The 18,621-nt window shown below is 36.2% G+C and overlaps 1 protein-coding gene across 1 annotated transcript; it reads left to right on the top strand.

Annotated features, from left to right (window-relative positions):
• Positions 1-7,315: 7,315 nt before the first annotated feature.
• Positions 7,316-12,507, top strand: LOC118454974 (uncharacterized). Its single transcript, XM_087851609.1, has 4 exons — positions 7,316-7,464; positions 7,940-8,002; positions 11,538-11,713; positions 11,846-12,507. The coding sequence occupies exons 1-4, from the start codon at positions 7,423-7,425 to the stop codon at positions 11,892-11,894; spliced, it is 330 nt and encodes a 109-aa protein (XP_087707735.1). The 5' UTR covers positions 7,316-7,422; the 3' UTR covers positions 11,895-12,507.
• The last annotated feature ends 6,114 nt before the right edge of the window (positions 12,508-18,621 follow it).

Genomic DNA, 18,621 nt, shown 5'->3' with positions numbered 1-18,621 from the left:
AAAGAAGCACAAATACGAAGAGAGAGAGCGACGGATCTTTCACTGTCCCGTGTGAGCATTTATATATATAGAGAGAAACATCTGAGTTATGTCAGTCCGCCTTTTCCTCTCAAACAGCTACAGTTCTCCGCCCTGCAGGGTTGCTTTCAGCCAATCCTGTTGTCAGGTTTATGATGAAAACAGTTTGAGATAACCTTTACTCTGTGACACGTTACATCATCATTGTTAGAATGACAAACACGTGATGAGCAAGTAAAACGCTAAATGATGTAACTGTTACTACTGTCAAAACAATCTATGTTTATGGCTCCAAGCGTGCAGCGACAGTCGCAAAGGCTTCAGCTATTAATATTTTTATCCTCATATTTCTGTTCCTGGCTGGCAGGAGCCTGATGTGGTCTTCAGCTGTTGTAGCCCATCGAGATCTGCTTGCTTATTCTTCCACATCATACCTGCAAAGACTGGTTATTCAGGCTGATATAATTCAACACAGCACAGCCAAAGTCAAATGCCTGAATTATTACTGCCTTTTTTATTGCATGATAAAAGTAGGTATGCAGGTGTGCTGTAAGCTCGGAAATAATCAGTTTCACTTTAACAGTGACCAAAGGGATGCCGAAAGGATACGTAAGAGTAAACCAGTGTCATGATCTGTCGCTATTTCCACAACTGAAGTGTTAAACAAAGTACTCTTTTTTAACCATATGTACTTTACATATTTTAAATATATTTTTAATTTACATTTCGTGTACTATAGGTTTACTTGGGTAAAAAAGTCTAAGTGTTTTTTTTTCTTCAATATGCAAAACACTTATCTAACACAATACTAAAATAATAGGTCTTTAATAGGTGTACAGACTGGCGGGCTGTGCCTGGGACCCTAGGAAAATCCAGCTTAGCTTTGAAATGAAAACTCAGTTTTAGCAGAGAGCAAGCAAATGTTGTTGTTTTTTTCCAGCAGATTTATCTGTTTTTTCCAACAAGATTTATCAGACAAGAAACACAAAGAGGAACAACATCAGTAGAGAAAATACAGAAAGACATGCCCAGGCAAGACAGATTTAATCATCATGTGTTGCATTATTTGGCTTGAATTCAACAGATAGTCATCTCTATGCATAAGAACCATGAGTATTGTTAATAGCACCATCTTTGCTTTTCCTGTTAGCCAAATGTGTGCTTTGAAAAAGGTCTGTTGAGTCATGTTGCTACAGGATGGTCTTAATCAGACTAGATGATGATTAGAATCATATTATGACATTTATGTGACATTTAAATTGACAGATTTCAAAGTTCTGTCACTTTCTATTAGCAAGTAAAACTGCACCTGTTTATGTTTATGATGTGCCCATCGTCCACGTTTCTCTCTTTCATTGACTGATACGCTTCACGTGTGCAGATGCTCAGTGCAAGAACGTTCACCTGTAAGAGAGCTTGTTTTTTTTTTGTGCAGGGAGGAAAGAGATACTTTTGTGTAACTTTTGGAGTTTTGTCATATTGAACTTATTTTAACGAAATATATTGTTTTGCAGGATTTTAGGACAACAGTTTTGTAAGTCAGATGAGAGTCATGAGTTTGGTTGTATCAGACTTTGTGTTTTTATGATGGATTATACTGGTTATTATTTACCCCATCTTTATACAGTGAACTTTTACACAGAATGTGATTTACAGTGTGATTTAATGGATGACTCGATATACCAGTTTAGTTACAGTAGAATAGATGTTTTATTCTCTGTGTCTCGTATAACTGCCTGAAGCAGTTGAAAATGTTCTGCATGATAGTAAGCTCAGTTAGTTCATTTCTGTCCAACTTTATGTTTCTGCCATGGACTAAACTGGAAATTTCATATTTTGGCTGTTTCTCTACTTTGGGGATAAATCAAGTACGTTTTATTTTTAAAGCTATGAATGGGTAAATTTAAAATTGATTATTAAATTTCACTTCAATGTTTTTCTTGGAAACCACTCCTGTGAACACTTCTTTCAAACAAAACTGCAGATCAATGCAAGATTAATTTTTTTCTAACTTACATTAATGATGTTCTTCCAGCTGCTGGTTTTGCCGTTTAGCAGTGGTTCTGGGTGACCCAGACCAGCGTTGTTGATGCACACATCCACACCTTTGTGCTGCTCTTTGATCGCTGCACACATGGACAGAATCTCCTCCTCTTTGCTCAAGTCACACTTGAAAGGCACCAAAACACCAGGGTGACCAGCACTCTGACACTCTGTTGCCAATTTCTGAAACAAAAAAGGAAAAGATGACAGACGTTGAGCTTCAAAATAACGTCTTTTTTGCACTGTTAAACTCACAAAAACTAAATTTCTCTCATTGGCTCTCAACTCATGTGTAAACTAGAGATGGCACGATACCACTTCTTAATGTCCGATACCGATTCTGATATCATAAATTTGGATATCTGCCGATACCGATATGAATCCGATATAGCATATTTTTTAATCAATAAAAACGTTTTTTATAAATATCTTCCTGCATTTTGTATAAGTTCATACTCAAGTTTTAAAAAACAAGAGACTGAAGCTATTCTGTTGTACCTGTATGCAAAAAATACACTCCACCGAAACATTTTATAGTTCAGCAACACTGATCAATCTAATAAATTTAAATCTACACCATCCTCCCTATTCTGGTATTTTAAAGAGTACTTACCTACCTAACTAATAGGGTTGCCAACTTCAATTCAATTTTATTTATATAGCGCCAAATCACAACAAAAGTCGCCTCAAGGTGCCAACTCCCAGCAAAAATATTAGGGAACCACCCCCCGCCCTTAATCGATGTAATCAACTTTAATTTAATGCAAGTGTAAAATATATGCACAGAAATCAATTATTTTTCTACAATAATTTAATAGATTCAACATCTTTCTTCAACAGAATTGCAGACTGCGCAGATGGTACCTTCACAAAGGAAAAAGTACTATAGCTTACTAGGGTGTATATTAGACTTATTAGTTACTATATACAATAATGTATTTCTATACATTTAATCAGATGACCACTTTTGTTGTAAGATTCAGATAATTATCTATTCATAGTTTTTAAATTACATAGAAAAAGAAAAATATTTCTTTATGTCCCCCAGGGGCGATTCTAGGATCAGAGCTTTGGGGGTGCTGAGCACCCAGAGAGCTACCCAGCCAGCCAACATACACTTTACTTGTCACAATGAGACTTCTTCACTGTCTCTGTCAGTCCTTGCATCCTCCCTGTCCTCGTCGTGTTTTGTCTTCGTCTCCGTTATCAGTCATCATAATTTTACCATCTCTGTGCAAGTCTGCAAATTTCTTTATTAAATCATACGATTCTTAAATTCATCAAGTCTCTCTGTGCCTGGGTCCTCGTCACAAAACATGACATCACTGTTTTGTGCATTTTAACGCAATTTAACCCCCACATTTGTGAAAGAAAAGCAAAACACTTGTCTGTAACAAAACCATCAAATCTGATAAAGGTTATTTAAATGCTGCAAAAAAAGAATGGATTGGAATAAAAAAAATACATATAGTTCCTTAATTACTGGGGGAAAATTATGAATGATGCTCATAGTGAGTGAAAGGTAAACTGAGTGCATTTTTTGGACAGAGATTCACTTTTAATGTGTGTGTATAATATAATACAGATGCATAAAAAAACACTCCCAAAACAGAATAAATGATTACAAATAAATTATTACAAAATATTTTAAAAAAATATATAAAAATAAAGGCAACTTTGCCTGTGGTAGAATGTATACCATGCATGAAAAAATCTTTACTGCAGATACTAATTTTACTAATTTAATAATACTAATTTTGTGTTGTAAGAGTCATGAGTTTCATGCTTTCATAGTGGTACTTAGGAGAGCTTAACATTTTTTATCAGGTGGTACACACTGTAAAAGGTTTGAGAAACACTGATAAGTGTATGTGTGCTTTTGGAAAACATTTAAAGCTGCTGTACAGAATCTTTGAAACAAGCTTAAAACATTTTTAGAATATAAACAGAGCACTCTGCTTCTCTTTACAGCTCTTCACTCCACCAGGGCTGTTTGGCACTTTCTGATAGTGTGCAAATGTGATGTATGTACTGCGGCAGTCATACAGACAACTGGATGGTCCAAAAGTTAGCCTATTACTGGCTGAGGTTTTAGTAGAGTTGTGGCTGAACCACATAAAAATATATCATTAATTTTAATCTCCCCAATCAATTATAATGTTATGTTGGAATGTTGTTAAAGAGGGTCAAAAATGTTTCAACCCAGTTTGTTTAGCAGATTCTGTATAGCAGCTTTAATATAGGGAGAACACAACTTCCTGATTGTGTGAGTAAAATCAGGTTTTTTCTCTTTGTCAGTTTAACAGTTTCTGTTGTGCCTGTCACTGTTCCCTGTCTGTTTTCTTACCTGGTTCTTCCTGACCTTGTACTTTCTCCTCACGTTCCCCTCTTTCCTCTCTCCTTCTTTGGACTGACAATCATACACAAATAGATTGAAAAAAATACTATTAAGATCACTAACAAAAAGTCCTCTCTCAGTGTACTTTCAACCAAAAGGCAAATAACCAAACCACATGAACATCTAATAAAAGATAAATATTGAAACACTCATCCAACATTATTCTTGATTGACGGATCATTTGATTTTACACTTTTACTTGAATGTAGCTCCTTTTTTGGAAAAAACTTCCTTATATCCATTATGAACCTGGCTGTCTCTCTGTACACAAACACAAACACACACACACACACACACACACACACAACAGGAGTTATAAGGTTAATGGGAATCCAGTCAGTTAGCTAGTTAGTATCCATTTAAAACAGGACAGTGGTAAAAACAATAGGCTAAGGACAATTTTAAGTTTTAGATTTTAAATAGGCTGTATACATTTCAATGGGAGCAACAGGACGGTCAAATGTTGCTGATTTTACTACAGAGCAGGACGATTGTAGAGTAGCAAACATTGTCGGAAAACACGTTTTCAACACTGCAGGTTACCTGGGTGTAATGTTTTCATGGTCTGGAGGTTAAATGTAGCTAGTATGTCCTGTTTTAAGCCAGGCACTTACACCTCCGCTCCGCTGAGCCACCATCGCTCTAGCAGCAACAGCGCTAGAGCCAGAGTAGGGGAGAGGCAAGCTGGAACAAACCATTATGGGAGGGGGGGTTATCTATACTTTTGTTGTGTTACGTCTCAACCAAGAACTGTATGCTTTTTATATTTTTAGTAGTGTTTCACACAAACAGCAAATATTGTCAAAAAAGTAAGAAATCTTTGGGGGTGCTTTGATTCATTTTGATGAAAAATGGGCTAAAATCACCCCTGGTTAGGTAGGAGTCAGACCATGTTTCTTGAAAAACATTACACCCAGGCAAAGGCGTAGATTTGGTTTTGGCATTGGTGGAGACATATGATTCAACCCTGCCCTGTTTTTTTTTTTTTTCTTCCTTTTTGTTTTTGCTTCGTAATAAAAAGAGGAGAAATATACTTGCCTACATATGCTATTCTACATGCTTTTAAACCATTTAAAATTACAATTCATAGTTTTATATGTGAATTATATAATGTTAAATTACTATTTAACAAATGACTGACTAAGTATTTTTTGGATTTAGTTTACTTCAGCCATATTCCATATAAATCAGGTATCATACAAAAATAAAAATAGCTTCAAATACAGTCATGACAAAAAAAGAATATGACTTTAAGGACTTAACATTACTCAGTTATAGTACACCAACATATCTGATACATTAGCACTAAGGGAACAATGACCTGGTGGGTTTTGTCCATAAAACTACTCATCTAAGATTACCACAAAATAAAAGATTTCTCAGCAAAATTATGCAACAGTTTAGGCACTATTGCCGCTATCAAATCAGTGAGCTGGGGTTTTTTATTCTAAACATGAACTACTGTTACAGCAACAGACATGGACTACTGGTTTCCCCCCTCAACAACTCAATGTCCACTATGTGAAGGAGCCAAACACATGCCTTCTCCTCTCATTAACTGAGATAAACTGTTGGCATATTTTTTTTTTACATCTATACTGTCCAGTGTCTCCTGGTGGACATACAGCAGCATTGTTTAATCTCATTTGAGTCATTGTTAACCTTAGCCAACTTTTTAGTCTTCTGAGAGCACTGAAGCTTCTTTCAGCCTCAGTACATGTGTTTTATCCTCAGATTACAATTATTATTCTGTGCTTGATGTGCCTCATGTTTGGCCCTGGCTCTTCCCCTCTGACTGCACTAGGACATGTTGCCACCTGATAAAATAACACATGGATTCGTGCCATATGAAAAGTGAGACATGTCAATTCAGATTCTTTGTCAAATATACACTAATGAATCAATTTACATCAGTAGCCTAACAACTGTCATGATAATAAATACTAGTTAATCTATAGCACCAAAACATTAGTCACTCACCTGTGACCTTGCCTCTTCACCTGATAAATAAGTGAGAAATTCCAAATACATGCAGTCACAGATGTGCTTCAAATACAGTAATGAACCACCAAGTCATCATCCAGTTTCACCTGTGATCTTGTATCACCATTGCTTTCTGAGCTTTGTGTTGGTTCTTCTGTCACCTGACAAATAGGACATACATGACAATAAGAATAAAATGTGTAGCTGCTTCAGTGTTTCTGTCAATTTGTGAAGATCTTGACTCATCAGTAATGTTTGTAGGGTGAGTGCATTTTTAAAACAATTTGTGCAAACTGCACTACAAGGTGGATATTTGCAAAATCATGACTACCTCATTACATTTTGTTTCAGAAATGAACCCTGTGAATATGTCAGTACCATTAGGATGAAATTATTGTGTCACCAACATTTTAATGTTAGACATATATTTTTAACAGACTCTGTAAACTAATATCCTGGCCTGCTCGAGGCTGCCGTTTTCTCTGACAGTTTCAATCAAAATTAGAAATGCTACTCTGGGAGACTGAGATAACTAATAGTGCTGCATGTTGTGCAGTTAGTTTCCAAAACACGTTATTTATGGTTACATACAATTTTAGACTGATGTGGGCCAAAGCCTAGTATAGCCTGTAACATTATTAGGACGGACACATTATATGAGTGAACTTGACTGAAAAATACTTTCTTATATCTAGGTTCTTCCTTTTTCTGCCGTCCTCCTCTCCTCCTCGCAGCGCAGACTTGCCGCTGCTAAAACTAAACAGAGCTCCCTGAAAGGCACAGCCAATCACATTGGCCATATTTGTCACATGAGGTAGGACTCCAGTAGAGAACGTAATTTAACTCTTTCTGCACCGCTGGGTGAATGAGACGTTGACAGATCGTTTTTCTTTTATTTCTATCGGGCTTGATTTTCTTTACTCGAAGAGATCAAATTATTGTTGGGGACAATTCAATAACAGCTGAATATTGGTGGGGACATGTCCCTTCCGTCCATGCCAAATCTACGCCCTTGCACCCAGGTAACCTGCAGTGTTGAAACGTGTTTTCCGACGATGTTTGCTACTTTACAATCCGTCCTGCTCTGTAGTAAAATCAGCGACATTTGACCATCCTGTTGCTCCCATTGAAATTTAGCCTATTTAAAATCGAAAACTTAAAATTGTCCGTAGCCTGCTGTTGTTGCCACTGTCCTGTTTGAAATGAAATGAGAGAAGCTGGTTATTTTGTCATATGTCCATGTGCCGATATTAAACCCCGGAGCAACATTCAGGTAAAAGTGTAAGAACAAATGATCCGTCAATTAAGGATAATGTTGCATCAGTGTTCCAATATTTATATCTTTTATTAGATGTGCATGTGGTTTGGTTATTAGCCTTTTGGTTGAAAGTACACTGAGAGAGGACTTTTTTATTAGTGATCTTAATAATATTTTTTTTCACATTAATGCAATTTTTTCATCTAATTGAATACAATCTATTTGTGTATGATTGTCAGTCCAAAGAGGGAGAGAGGAAAGAGGGGAGCGTGAGGAGAAAGGACAAGGTCAGGAAGAAACAGGTAAGAAAACAGACAGGAAATAGTGACATTCAAAACAAACTGTTAAACTGCTTGGGAGAGAGTTGACCACTAAAAAGTGATAGACAGATTTGCCAACCTCAAGGTGAGGCCACATAGGTTAAAATAAAATAAAAAATCTTCAGAGCCATAGTAGTATCTGCAGTAAATATCTTTTCATACATTGTACCATAGGCAAAGTTGCCTCCATTTTTATATATATATATATTTTTTTTATCAATATTTTGTACATTTGTACATTTCAAGGACTCTATTTTTGGAGTGTATTTTTATATATCTGTATTGTATTATACATACACATTAAAAGTGAATCTCTGTCCAAAAATGCACTCAGTTTACTTCTTACTCACTATGATCATCATTCATTATTCTCCCCCAGTAATTAAGGTTAGGATATGTATTTTTTTTTTATTCCAATCCATTCTTTGTTATCAGCATTTAAATAACCTTTATCTGATTTGATGGTTTTGTTACAGGCTTTAAAAAAAGTGTTTTGCTATTCTTTCACAAATATGGGGATTACATTGTGTTAAAATGTACAAAACGATAATGTCATGATTTGTGACGAGGACCCAGACTTGATGAATTTAAGAATCTTATGATTTAATAAAGAAATTTGCAGACTTGCACAGAGATGGTAAAATTATGATGACTGATAATGAAGATGAAGACAACAGACGATGTGGACAGGGAGAAACAGGGGTTTAAATGCACCAAGGAGACAGTCAGAGGGAACTCAGGACAACTGGAGACATTTAAGGATGCAGGGACTGATAGAGACAGGGAAGAAATCTCATTGTGACGAGTACAGTTTATCTTGCCTGGCTGGGCAGCTCTCTGGGAGCTCAGCACCCCCAAAGCCCTGATCCTAGAATCACACCTGGTCTGATGTGATCTTCAGCTGCCTGCAGGTTCACTCTGCTGGAGTGACTCAGATGCAGTTTCACATTTGATGCTGGCTGTGTGGCTGCTAGAGGAATGTATTGTCTGTGTAGTTATACAAGCTGTAGTTACAGTATATTACTGTCACACTCTACGACATCTAAGATTTTAACAGTCTCACAGGATGCTTTCATTCTTTTCTGGTCTTCTATATTGGTCTTATCTTCTGGCAGAAGTCTCTTTTGTTCATGAACAGGGTTAATATCATCTTCTTCAAACACAGTGCCATCTAAAAGCAATGTGTTTGAAGAAATCATTTTGGGATTTATGAGGACTCCTAGTGTCCAGTGTTTCTGACATAGATTCAGAGCTACCCAGTTCTTCATCTTAAATATTACTCACATCATCAGCTTCAGAGTTGTTCAGCTCATTGGCAAAGTTGATGGCGATTGTCTTTGCATGCTCTCTTGCAGGGTTCACTCTCTTTGACTCATCAGAATTGCTTTTTTGGGGCAGTTTTGGCTCAAAGCACCCCAGTGAGGTTCTTGACATAAACTGGTCCTTGAGCTGAAAGGAATTGTAGTAATAGCACCACTGGGATGTTCTGCTTCTGTGACTTCACATAGCTGCATCGCTGGTACTAAACCTCACTGTTTGTTCTCCATTAGGAATTACAACATCAGCATTTTGCTGTGACTCCAGTTGCCAATCCCTGATGGTGTTCACAGTGTGACTTCTGTCACATCCATCTCTGCATCATCTGTACTGAACCTCACTGTTTTTAAACCATGTAAATTGTCATAGCCAGTTAATGATACTTTTGTTTTTATCAGAATCAGCATACTTTATTAATCCCTAAGGAAATTATGTGGGATGCCGGCTTGTACACATACACGAGAGACACGAGAGTTCTTCTTTACTGATGTTTACTGTGCTTACTGTGCCGTAGAACTGGTGAATACAAATGTACAAGAAAATTATATTTCAGCATTAAAACATATGGCAATATAAAATTCACAAAATATAAACAAACATACCACTTTGGCCTGCAAGTAGACAAACCGGTGTAATTGGAACTTAGGACTTATTTCTTCTTTAACATTCACATGGCTAGACCGTCACGTCACGTCATGAGCAACTTCTCTGACCTTACTTCCCAAAACAGGAAGTGACCTCTTCCCTTACCTTGTACTTACATAATTAACCGGTTATTTTCCATGTATCAAATTAACTGTACACCAATCCGATAGGCAAAAAAGAAAAATGTTTATGCTCAACATAAAAATAAAACATACAAAATAAAATGCGTTAATTACATTATCATTACAAGAGCTCCGCCTAGTGGTCAAATACTAACATTTCACCAACTGTTACATGTGGGTTACAGTTTTTCTTAACAGATCTAAGTTGGTGGATAGTTTTTAAGCTATACTTACTTTTATACTTTTACTGCTGATGAGATATTAATTTCTGAGTCTAGTCTAGTCTGAGGCTTCTGGTGAAGTTCCTCTGTTGGTACGCTTAGCAACCATAATATGACGTGCTTCCTCATTCACATGTTGTAGTTTCAGAATTGGCTCTGAGGATGTCACCATGAGTGTGTGTCTTCAATGTCTTTGACAAGTGACACCATGTGGCCCTCTCTAGTAATACAGAGGGCCAATGTTACATCAATGTTATGTAACATTGGTAGTACATATATCAATGTAATAAAGACAGATTTAATATCTAATGGCAAGATTGATGATATACCATGTCGTAAAATAATAGTTGTCGCAAACGTTTTTTTGTAAACACAACAGCAAGATTGGTCGCATGTCTCCATGCAGGAGAACTGATTCTGTTTGAGAGCAAAGGGAGGCTGAAATGAATTATATCTTTCATGCCATCTGGTGTTTGTGAATCTTTTGGTGGACTGTTGCCTATACTGAGGTGAACCCACAGGTATCTGATTCGATCCTCTCTGCCTAACCATTCTAGGTCAACAAGCTTGTTTATTTTAATTGCTTTAAATATATTTTTATTAAAGAAATTATGAAATAATTGCACTATTCAGCTAAAACATTTATTTAATTGTTATTTGTTATTAAATATCATTATTTTCTGTCAGTGTTGTGGAAATGCAGTTTTTCATTAGCTGTGTCATGGTTATATAAAAAAGAGAGCTTTGGACAGACACTTTATCTATCTGTTAATTAACCGGTATAACCACTGCAGCACCCCGTCTATTAATAGTGCGAATCAGACTCTTGGTAAAAGTTAATAAATGGTGCATAGACTTTTCTGTTTGTTCAGCAAGTAAACACAGTTCACCTTTGTCACATGACTCCCGTGTAAATTACAGTTTAACTGAAGTGTTTAATCTCTATTCAGTTTTCACTACAAAATAATATGCTACAAGAAATGCAGAATATTACCACAGTTTTATATTAAAATAGCAATTTCTACATAGCAATGCAAGAAATTATTATTATTTATTTCCATGATATGTCAGTTAATGCACATAAAGTCAGTCAAATCTAAGAAAGGTTCCCACCTGACAGTCAGCTAAGTGGATTGTCAGATTCATACTCACACAGTACTAAAAACACAAAGTGGATCTTGAAGTCTGTAATCTTTTTCTTTCTGGTTTCAGAAACACTCAGCAGAATGTCAAAGCGGTGCCCAGAATGTCATTGCCATGCCTATCAAGTGTGACCTGATCAAAAAGGAGGGGATTCTGTCCATGTTCACAGTAATCAAAAAGCACTTATGCACCAACACTGGCTTAGCCACAGTCACCGATAAGTGGAAAAACCAGGACTGGAAGAAGTATGTTTTAGAAAAAAAAAAGTTTGGCTTTGTTTGCACTAAAGTAAACGAACAAAGTTAAAAGTACCTGTACTTTACTCAAATATTGATTTTTGTGACAACTTTCTTTCTCTCTCTCTCTTTTCAACACAGGCTTCTGACTTTAGATTTAACAAATCTGAGGGGATCTAATATATTCTGACACCCCTGCAAACATCAAACTGATTTGAATCTAAATGGAAGGAACTATAACCCATTAAAGACAGACTGGTGTCTGGTGTTGGTGTTTCCATCTCTGTTATTTGTCACATATAAAGAGATGAAAGATGCAGAAAGAAAAATAAATTATGCATCATTTACAGATCTATACTGAAGGCTTGAAGTGAAGCACGTTGCTCTAGATCAGTGTTTTTGGTGTGGTGCAGATTTCCATAAGTTGTAGTTATGACACTTTTGCATCCAGCTGGTGTTGCATAGGAGGAGTGGACACAAAGGGAGTAATGATTTATAAGTGGCAATTTCTCACTGTTCAACAAATATTAGCACACACACACATTGTTTCTGTGCAGGTTGTCAAGCAGTGTGTTTGCTGGCTAAAGATCCTGCTGCTGTATTGCCATGGAGAGAAAAGAATGTGAGATAGTTTCATTCAGAGATGGAGAAATATGTAGGAAAGAGGATGGGAGGCATAAGAGATGTTATATTTAAAAGTAACCACTCTCAGTGGCACTTGATAAACTGGAGAATTTAAAGCTCATTTAATGTTTTACTTCATTTTGTAGTTTTCTGTAAAATGTGTTTTTACTGAATCTGTACATCACATGAGGTTATATTATGAAAGGTCTTGCTAAGCAAAATAAAGTATACTAATGTTTGTTGTTGAGAAGGTGCCTGAGTGTACATTTTCACAATCTTGTGCTGAGATTGGAGCCATTCCCCACATCTCTGTGAATAGTACTGATGTACGTGAATGAAGCTGAGGTATACTTTCTAAGAGGCTGGAAAATCACCATTCAGCTGAGACTGAAGAAGTTACTTGGATGAGTGATGAAACATGAAGCTGCTTCTACTGGAAACACAAAACTTAGACAAACAGAATCACCTTCGGATTGCCTGAGCGTGCATTAATATCGCTGTGATCACCATTTAGATTGTACAAATTTGAAAACAGCAACAATCCTGATAAAGGAACTGCTGTTTATATTTGATATAAGGTAGATACAGTTCATGTAGTGTTGTTTTTATTGCTCAGATAAAACAAATTTGATCATTTAACGAAGACATTCTGTCCCAAAGCATAGAGCTGATCTGAAAGAGTTTTTCATTCTGGCAAAAGACATCCAGTCCAGGATCACATTCAAGGGCGTAGATTTGGTTTTGGCATTGGTGGGGACGGATGATTCAACCACCGAACCCTGCCCTGTTTCTTTTTTTTTTCCTTTTTGTTTTTGCTTCTTGATAAAAAGAAGGAGAAATATACTTGTCTACATATGCTATTCTGCATGCTTTTAAACCATTTAAAATTACAATTCATAGTTTTATATATGTGAATGATATAATGTTAAATTACTATTAAACAAATGACTGACTAAGTATTTTAGACTTTAGTTTACTTCAGCCATATTCCATATAAATCAGGTATCATACAAAAATAAAAATAGCTTCAAATACAGTCATGACAATAAAAGAATATGACTTTAAGGACTTAAGAACATTACTTCAGTTATAGTACACCAACATATCTTATACATTAGCACTAAGGGAACACTGAATGACCTGGTGGTTTTTGTCCATAAAACTACTCATCTAAGATTACCACAAAATTATTATTCTGTGCTTGCTTTGCCTCACCTTTAGCCCTGGCTCTTCCCCTCTGACTGCACTAGGACATATTGCCACCTGATAAAATAACACATTGATTCGTGCCATATAAAAAGTGAGACATGTCAATTCAGATTCTTTGTCAAATATACACTAATGATTCAATTTACATCAGCAGCCTAACAACTGTCATGATAATAAATACTAGTTAATCTATAGCACCAAATCATCAGTCGGTCACCTGTGACCTCGCCTCTTCATCTCTGTCCGAGCTACAACATGGCAGAGCTGCCTCTGTCACCTGATAAATAACAGTGAGACACTCCAAATACATGCAGTCACACATGTGCTTCAAATACAGTCATGAACCACCAAGTCATCATCCAATTCCACCTGTGACCTTGTGTCACCATTGCTCTCTGAGCTTTGTGTTGGTTCTTCTGTCACCTGACAAATAGGACATACATGACAATCGTTTTTTTTCTTTCTATCGGGTTTGTTTTTCTTTACGCGAAGAGATCAAATTATTGGTGGGGACAATTCAATAACAGCTGAATATTGGTGGGGACATGTCCCTTCCGTCCATGCCAAATCTACACCCTTGATCACATTAAAGTAGTGTGGCCACTTCCTCTGATTACAAAACATAAAAACAAAAAAAATTTAGTGAATTCTTAGAAGGCAAAGGAAAAACGAAGGAGACTCATCCAGCCATCAGCTCTCTTCTTCTCAAAGCCATAACCACTCTTGGTTAACTTGGTTTTGGTTAACAGATATTTATTGCCAGATATTTTTAAGTTGTAATTGTTGTTTTACTGCAATGGAGATGTTCATATCTATAGATAACTTGTTAGAACCTTCAATATAGATCTGGCTTAGACACACACGCACACGCACACACACACACAGGCTACTGGCACTTTAAAGAAAAACCTTTGAGTCAAACTCAGTAAGTACAAGACAGTTTTCTTAACTGTGGGTTATATTCAGTGCTTGTGAAAGCCAACTGCACTGATCTGTGAAAAAGCTGACTCTAGTCTTTCTCCTCCTCTATTAATGACTCTCTAAGATTTTTGAAGATGTGCGAAAAAGCAGACAGCTCTTATCTCTCAAAGAAAATGGTCTTTGATGAGGTTTGTGGAAAATATTTCTGGCATTCTCAGCATCCTTTTTAACATATTTTGAAGCAGTAACAGGGTGCTCATGCAGACTTAACACTGAAGTACAGTGCGATTGTTCATTATTTTCACACTGCGGCAAATACACTGTACTTCAAAATGTACTGTAGCATACAGTCGAACTGAGAAGGCCAGAACTGATGGTTGTTGAATGACCTTTATTATTCCTTGCCGTGTGTCAGACAACGAACCAACGTAAGAGCTAGACAAACAAATAAAACAATTACCATGTTATTTATATAACACCATTTTAACCGCTCATTACGCTGGTCTAACCATTTTCTATTAAACTATATAATACATATTATGCATTTCAGATTGCTCAAATTAAATCATGTACATTACAAACCTTGTTCCCCTGTCGACTGTAGCTAGAACCATTCATTTTTGTACAATTTAACCATGTTTTTCTCTCCCTTTTCTCCGTTATCATTAGTTTTCCGTTTTCTTCCGTCTTTTTTGTACATCAAGTTGGTTACCGTTACATCATTCACTTCCGGTCACACAGGAAGTCACCAAAATAAAAGCACAACCATTATATTACGTGTATATGAGCTAGCTTTACATATCCGCCGTTACACTCCCACCAAATTATTTGCTGTTACAAACAAAATAAAACACAAATAATTTCTAAACAGGTAACTTAACAATGATAATACCTTTGTATATGCAACAACTAATTTTCATTGCATTTTAACTTCTTAGTGCATCTTGCTTTTCACAACTTTCTAACAGTAGAACCAACTTATGAACTGGGCGTTCCACTGTAGACATCTTATGCAAACGTTCACCCTTTTTACTAAGGTTTCTGTCTGCAAAGGTTACTTTGACCTTTCTCACAAGTCTGTCTTCATCTGTTATGGTGTCCACAACTCTACCAAGTCTCCATTGGGATCGTGGCAGTATTTCTTCTTCCATTTCTTATGATTAACGCCATAATTAGCTTTCTTTTCTTTCAAAAACACTCCAAACATTATCATATTTAAGGTAAATGGGGTAATTTGAATCCCACTGGAATAAAGCCAGGTATGAAAATCCAACCAAAATATTTGTGTACAATTGCACAAAAAGATTAGATGGTCCAAATCCTCCTCTTCTGTCTCACAAAATACACAATTACCAGTTTCTATTTTGAATCTATCACCAAGGAGTCTATTTGTTGGGTAAATTTTATTCAAAATTTTAAATTGGACTTCTTTTCCTTTAGGAGGGATAGGGAAGGTGATATAATCAGTTCTTATTTTTTCAATTTCTTCCCTTTGAAAATCTTTTAATATGTAATTACGTCTAAGTAAATTTGGAGAATAAAGACTCCTTAATGAAGATCTTAGAAACTTATCATTGCATTTAACATCACAAAATTGAATAGCATCTATATATAATTGCCTTAACTTGGGGGAGATTCAGAGATCAGAATATATTATATCATTTACAACTATGTTTTTAAGTGACAATGGAATGGATTTTATAACCCGATTAAATTTACTTTTAGAACATTGGATATTAAACTTTTGGCAAAACTCTTGATGTCCTAGAACATGTCCTTCCTCATCTACAAAATGGGCAATTGCCCAAACACCTTTTGATAACCAATCTTGAATAAAAATAGATTTTCTGTTCATCAGTATATATCTGTTGTTCCAAATTGGGCTATTATGTGGAGTGAAATTATGTTTAAATAACATTTTCCAATAAAGAAGGACCTGTTTATGGAATTCAGAGAGTTTAACAGGTAGCTTAGTAATTTCAAAGTCACACTTTAGGAGAAAATCGATACCCCCCAGTGTGTTAAAGACCTTACTTGGTATAAAAAAACCAAATGGAGTGTGGATTATTTAGGAAGGATTTTAACCATTTAAGTTTCAAAACACCATTCATTATATCAAAGTCAATTGCGTTTCCACCACCTTCAATGTATGGTTTAACCAAATCATCTTTAGATATATAATGGCACTTATTCCTCCAAATAAAATTAAAATTCAAGCTATTAATTGTTTTAATAACTTTATTTGATATTGATAAAGAGTAAGCTGGATATATAAATCTAGATAAACTATCCATTTTGGTTAATAATATTCTTCCAAAAATTGTGATGTCTCTTTGTAACCACTTATTTAAGATTGTCTTACATTTGTCAACATTATCTAAAATATTTACTTTTTCTAAGACTTTGTGATCTTCTGAAATTGTGATGCCCAAATATTTTACCTCCTTCTTCACCTTTATACCGTACAGTAATTTTGAATGACACTCCTTTAATGCCAATAGTTCACATTTATTTAAATTTAACTTTAAGCCTGAAGCTTTTGAGAATGTAGTGATTATTTGTTTTACCAGGGGAATCTGATGTTCATTTTTTAAGAAAAGAGTAGTGTCATCCGCAAGTTGACTAATTATTGAAAAAATAATCCATAATCTCAATTCCGACAACGCTGCTATTTTTAATTACAATTGCAAGCATCTCCACAACCATTATGAATAACAACGGAAAGAGATTTAACGTCTTTCACGAAGTGTAGCTAACTGTTACTTTGTAACAAAGCGATTAAACGCAAACCGACCGTATTACAAAGTACATGTTTAATATTACTTATATACAGAAGCTCTTCAGCTGTATTAGACTGGTTAACCTATGTCTGCTGATTGTTTGTTTTTCAATTGTTTTTGTTTGTTTCTTGTTTTTTAGCAACTACCGTAATCATGTAATTACATGCGCCATTACTAAAATCACATTTTGTGTCAGGTTCATTAGCAGCTAGTTTCGTCCAACACTGAAAAAAGACAGGTTTTTGTGTTTGTTGCTTTGGTTAATGGAAAATTCAATTATATTTTACAGTACTGTGCAAAGGTCTTGAACCACATTTCTTTATTTTTTGTTTGCATGGTGCCAGGCTTTCTTTTAATTTTTTACGTGGTCCTACGTGGAACTGTTGTTCTCCCCGCTATCTGAAAGTCTTTAAAAGGTTTTCTTTGGGCTACGTCCACACGTACTCGGGTATTTTTGAAAACGCAGATTTTTCTATGCGTTTGCACCTTTCGTCCACACGTAAACGGCGTTTTTGGTCACTGAAAACGGAGATTTTTTAAAAACTCCGACCAGGGTGGATATTTTTGAAAACTCAGTTTTTGCATTTACGAGAAAAACGGAGAAAACGCAGCGTCAAAGGTGTGGGCATTTTTTGACGTCACACTGTGCGCCACGTTATTGTTTCGGTGAAATGAATTTCTACAATACTATTACTGTTAATTGTACTCTCTGCAGTGCTTAAATGCTTACATATACACACACAGTTGCTGTCCCTCCACACACACTACTCGGTTCTGCTTCTATGCCCCAGCTTTGTTTACTTTCCCAACGAGGCTTCTAGACTTCTGATTGGCCAACATTTCTGCACGGTTAGGAATATATCGCCACCTGTTGCTTTGGCATGTTCCTAGCAGCGTTTTCCTTCATTTCTGCCTTTACGTGTGGACGGGATTATTTTTTAAAACAAAAACGGAAAATCTCTGTTTTCAAAAATACCCGTATAGCCCAAGACTACGTCCCAAAATACCCGAGTACGTGTGGACGTAGCCCAAAACTACGTCCAAAAATACCCGTGTACGTGTGGACGTAGCCCAAGACTACGTCCACACGTACACGGGTATTTTTGAAAACGGAGATTTTCCGTTTTCGTTCCACCCTGGCCGGAGTTTTTAAAAATCTCCTTTTTCAGTGACCAAAAACGCCGTTTACGTGTGAACAAAAGTTGCCAACAGTCTGCTGACTCAACATTTGCAGCATTTTACACTGGCGTCAACAGCAGCACAAACACTACACCAGGAGTTTCAAATGAGTTTCTTTTTTGGTTTCAGAAACTGGCAGCAGAGTGTCAGAGTGCTGGCCACCCTGGTGTTTTGGTGCCTTTCAAGTGCGATTTGACCAACGAG

Source organism: Neolamprologus brichardi, chromosome 14, assembly GCF_056152115.1.
Source record: "Neolamprologus brichardi isolate AB-2024 chromosome 14, ASM5615211v1, whole genome shotgun sequence".
NCBI classification, from domain to species: domain Eukaryota; kingdom Metazoa; phylum Chordata; class Actinopteri; order Cichliformes; family Cichlidae; genus Neolamprologus; species Neolamprologus brichardi.
Note: the sequence above shows the minus strand (reverse complement) of the source record. Positions and strands in the feature narration are given on the sequence as shown.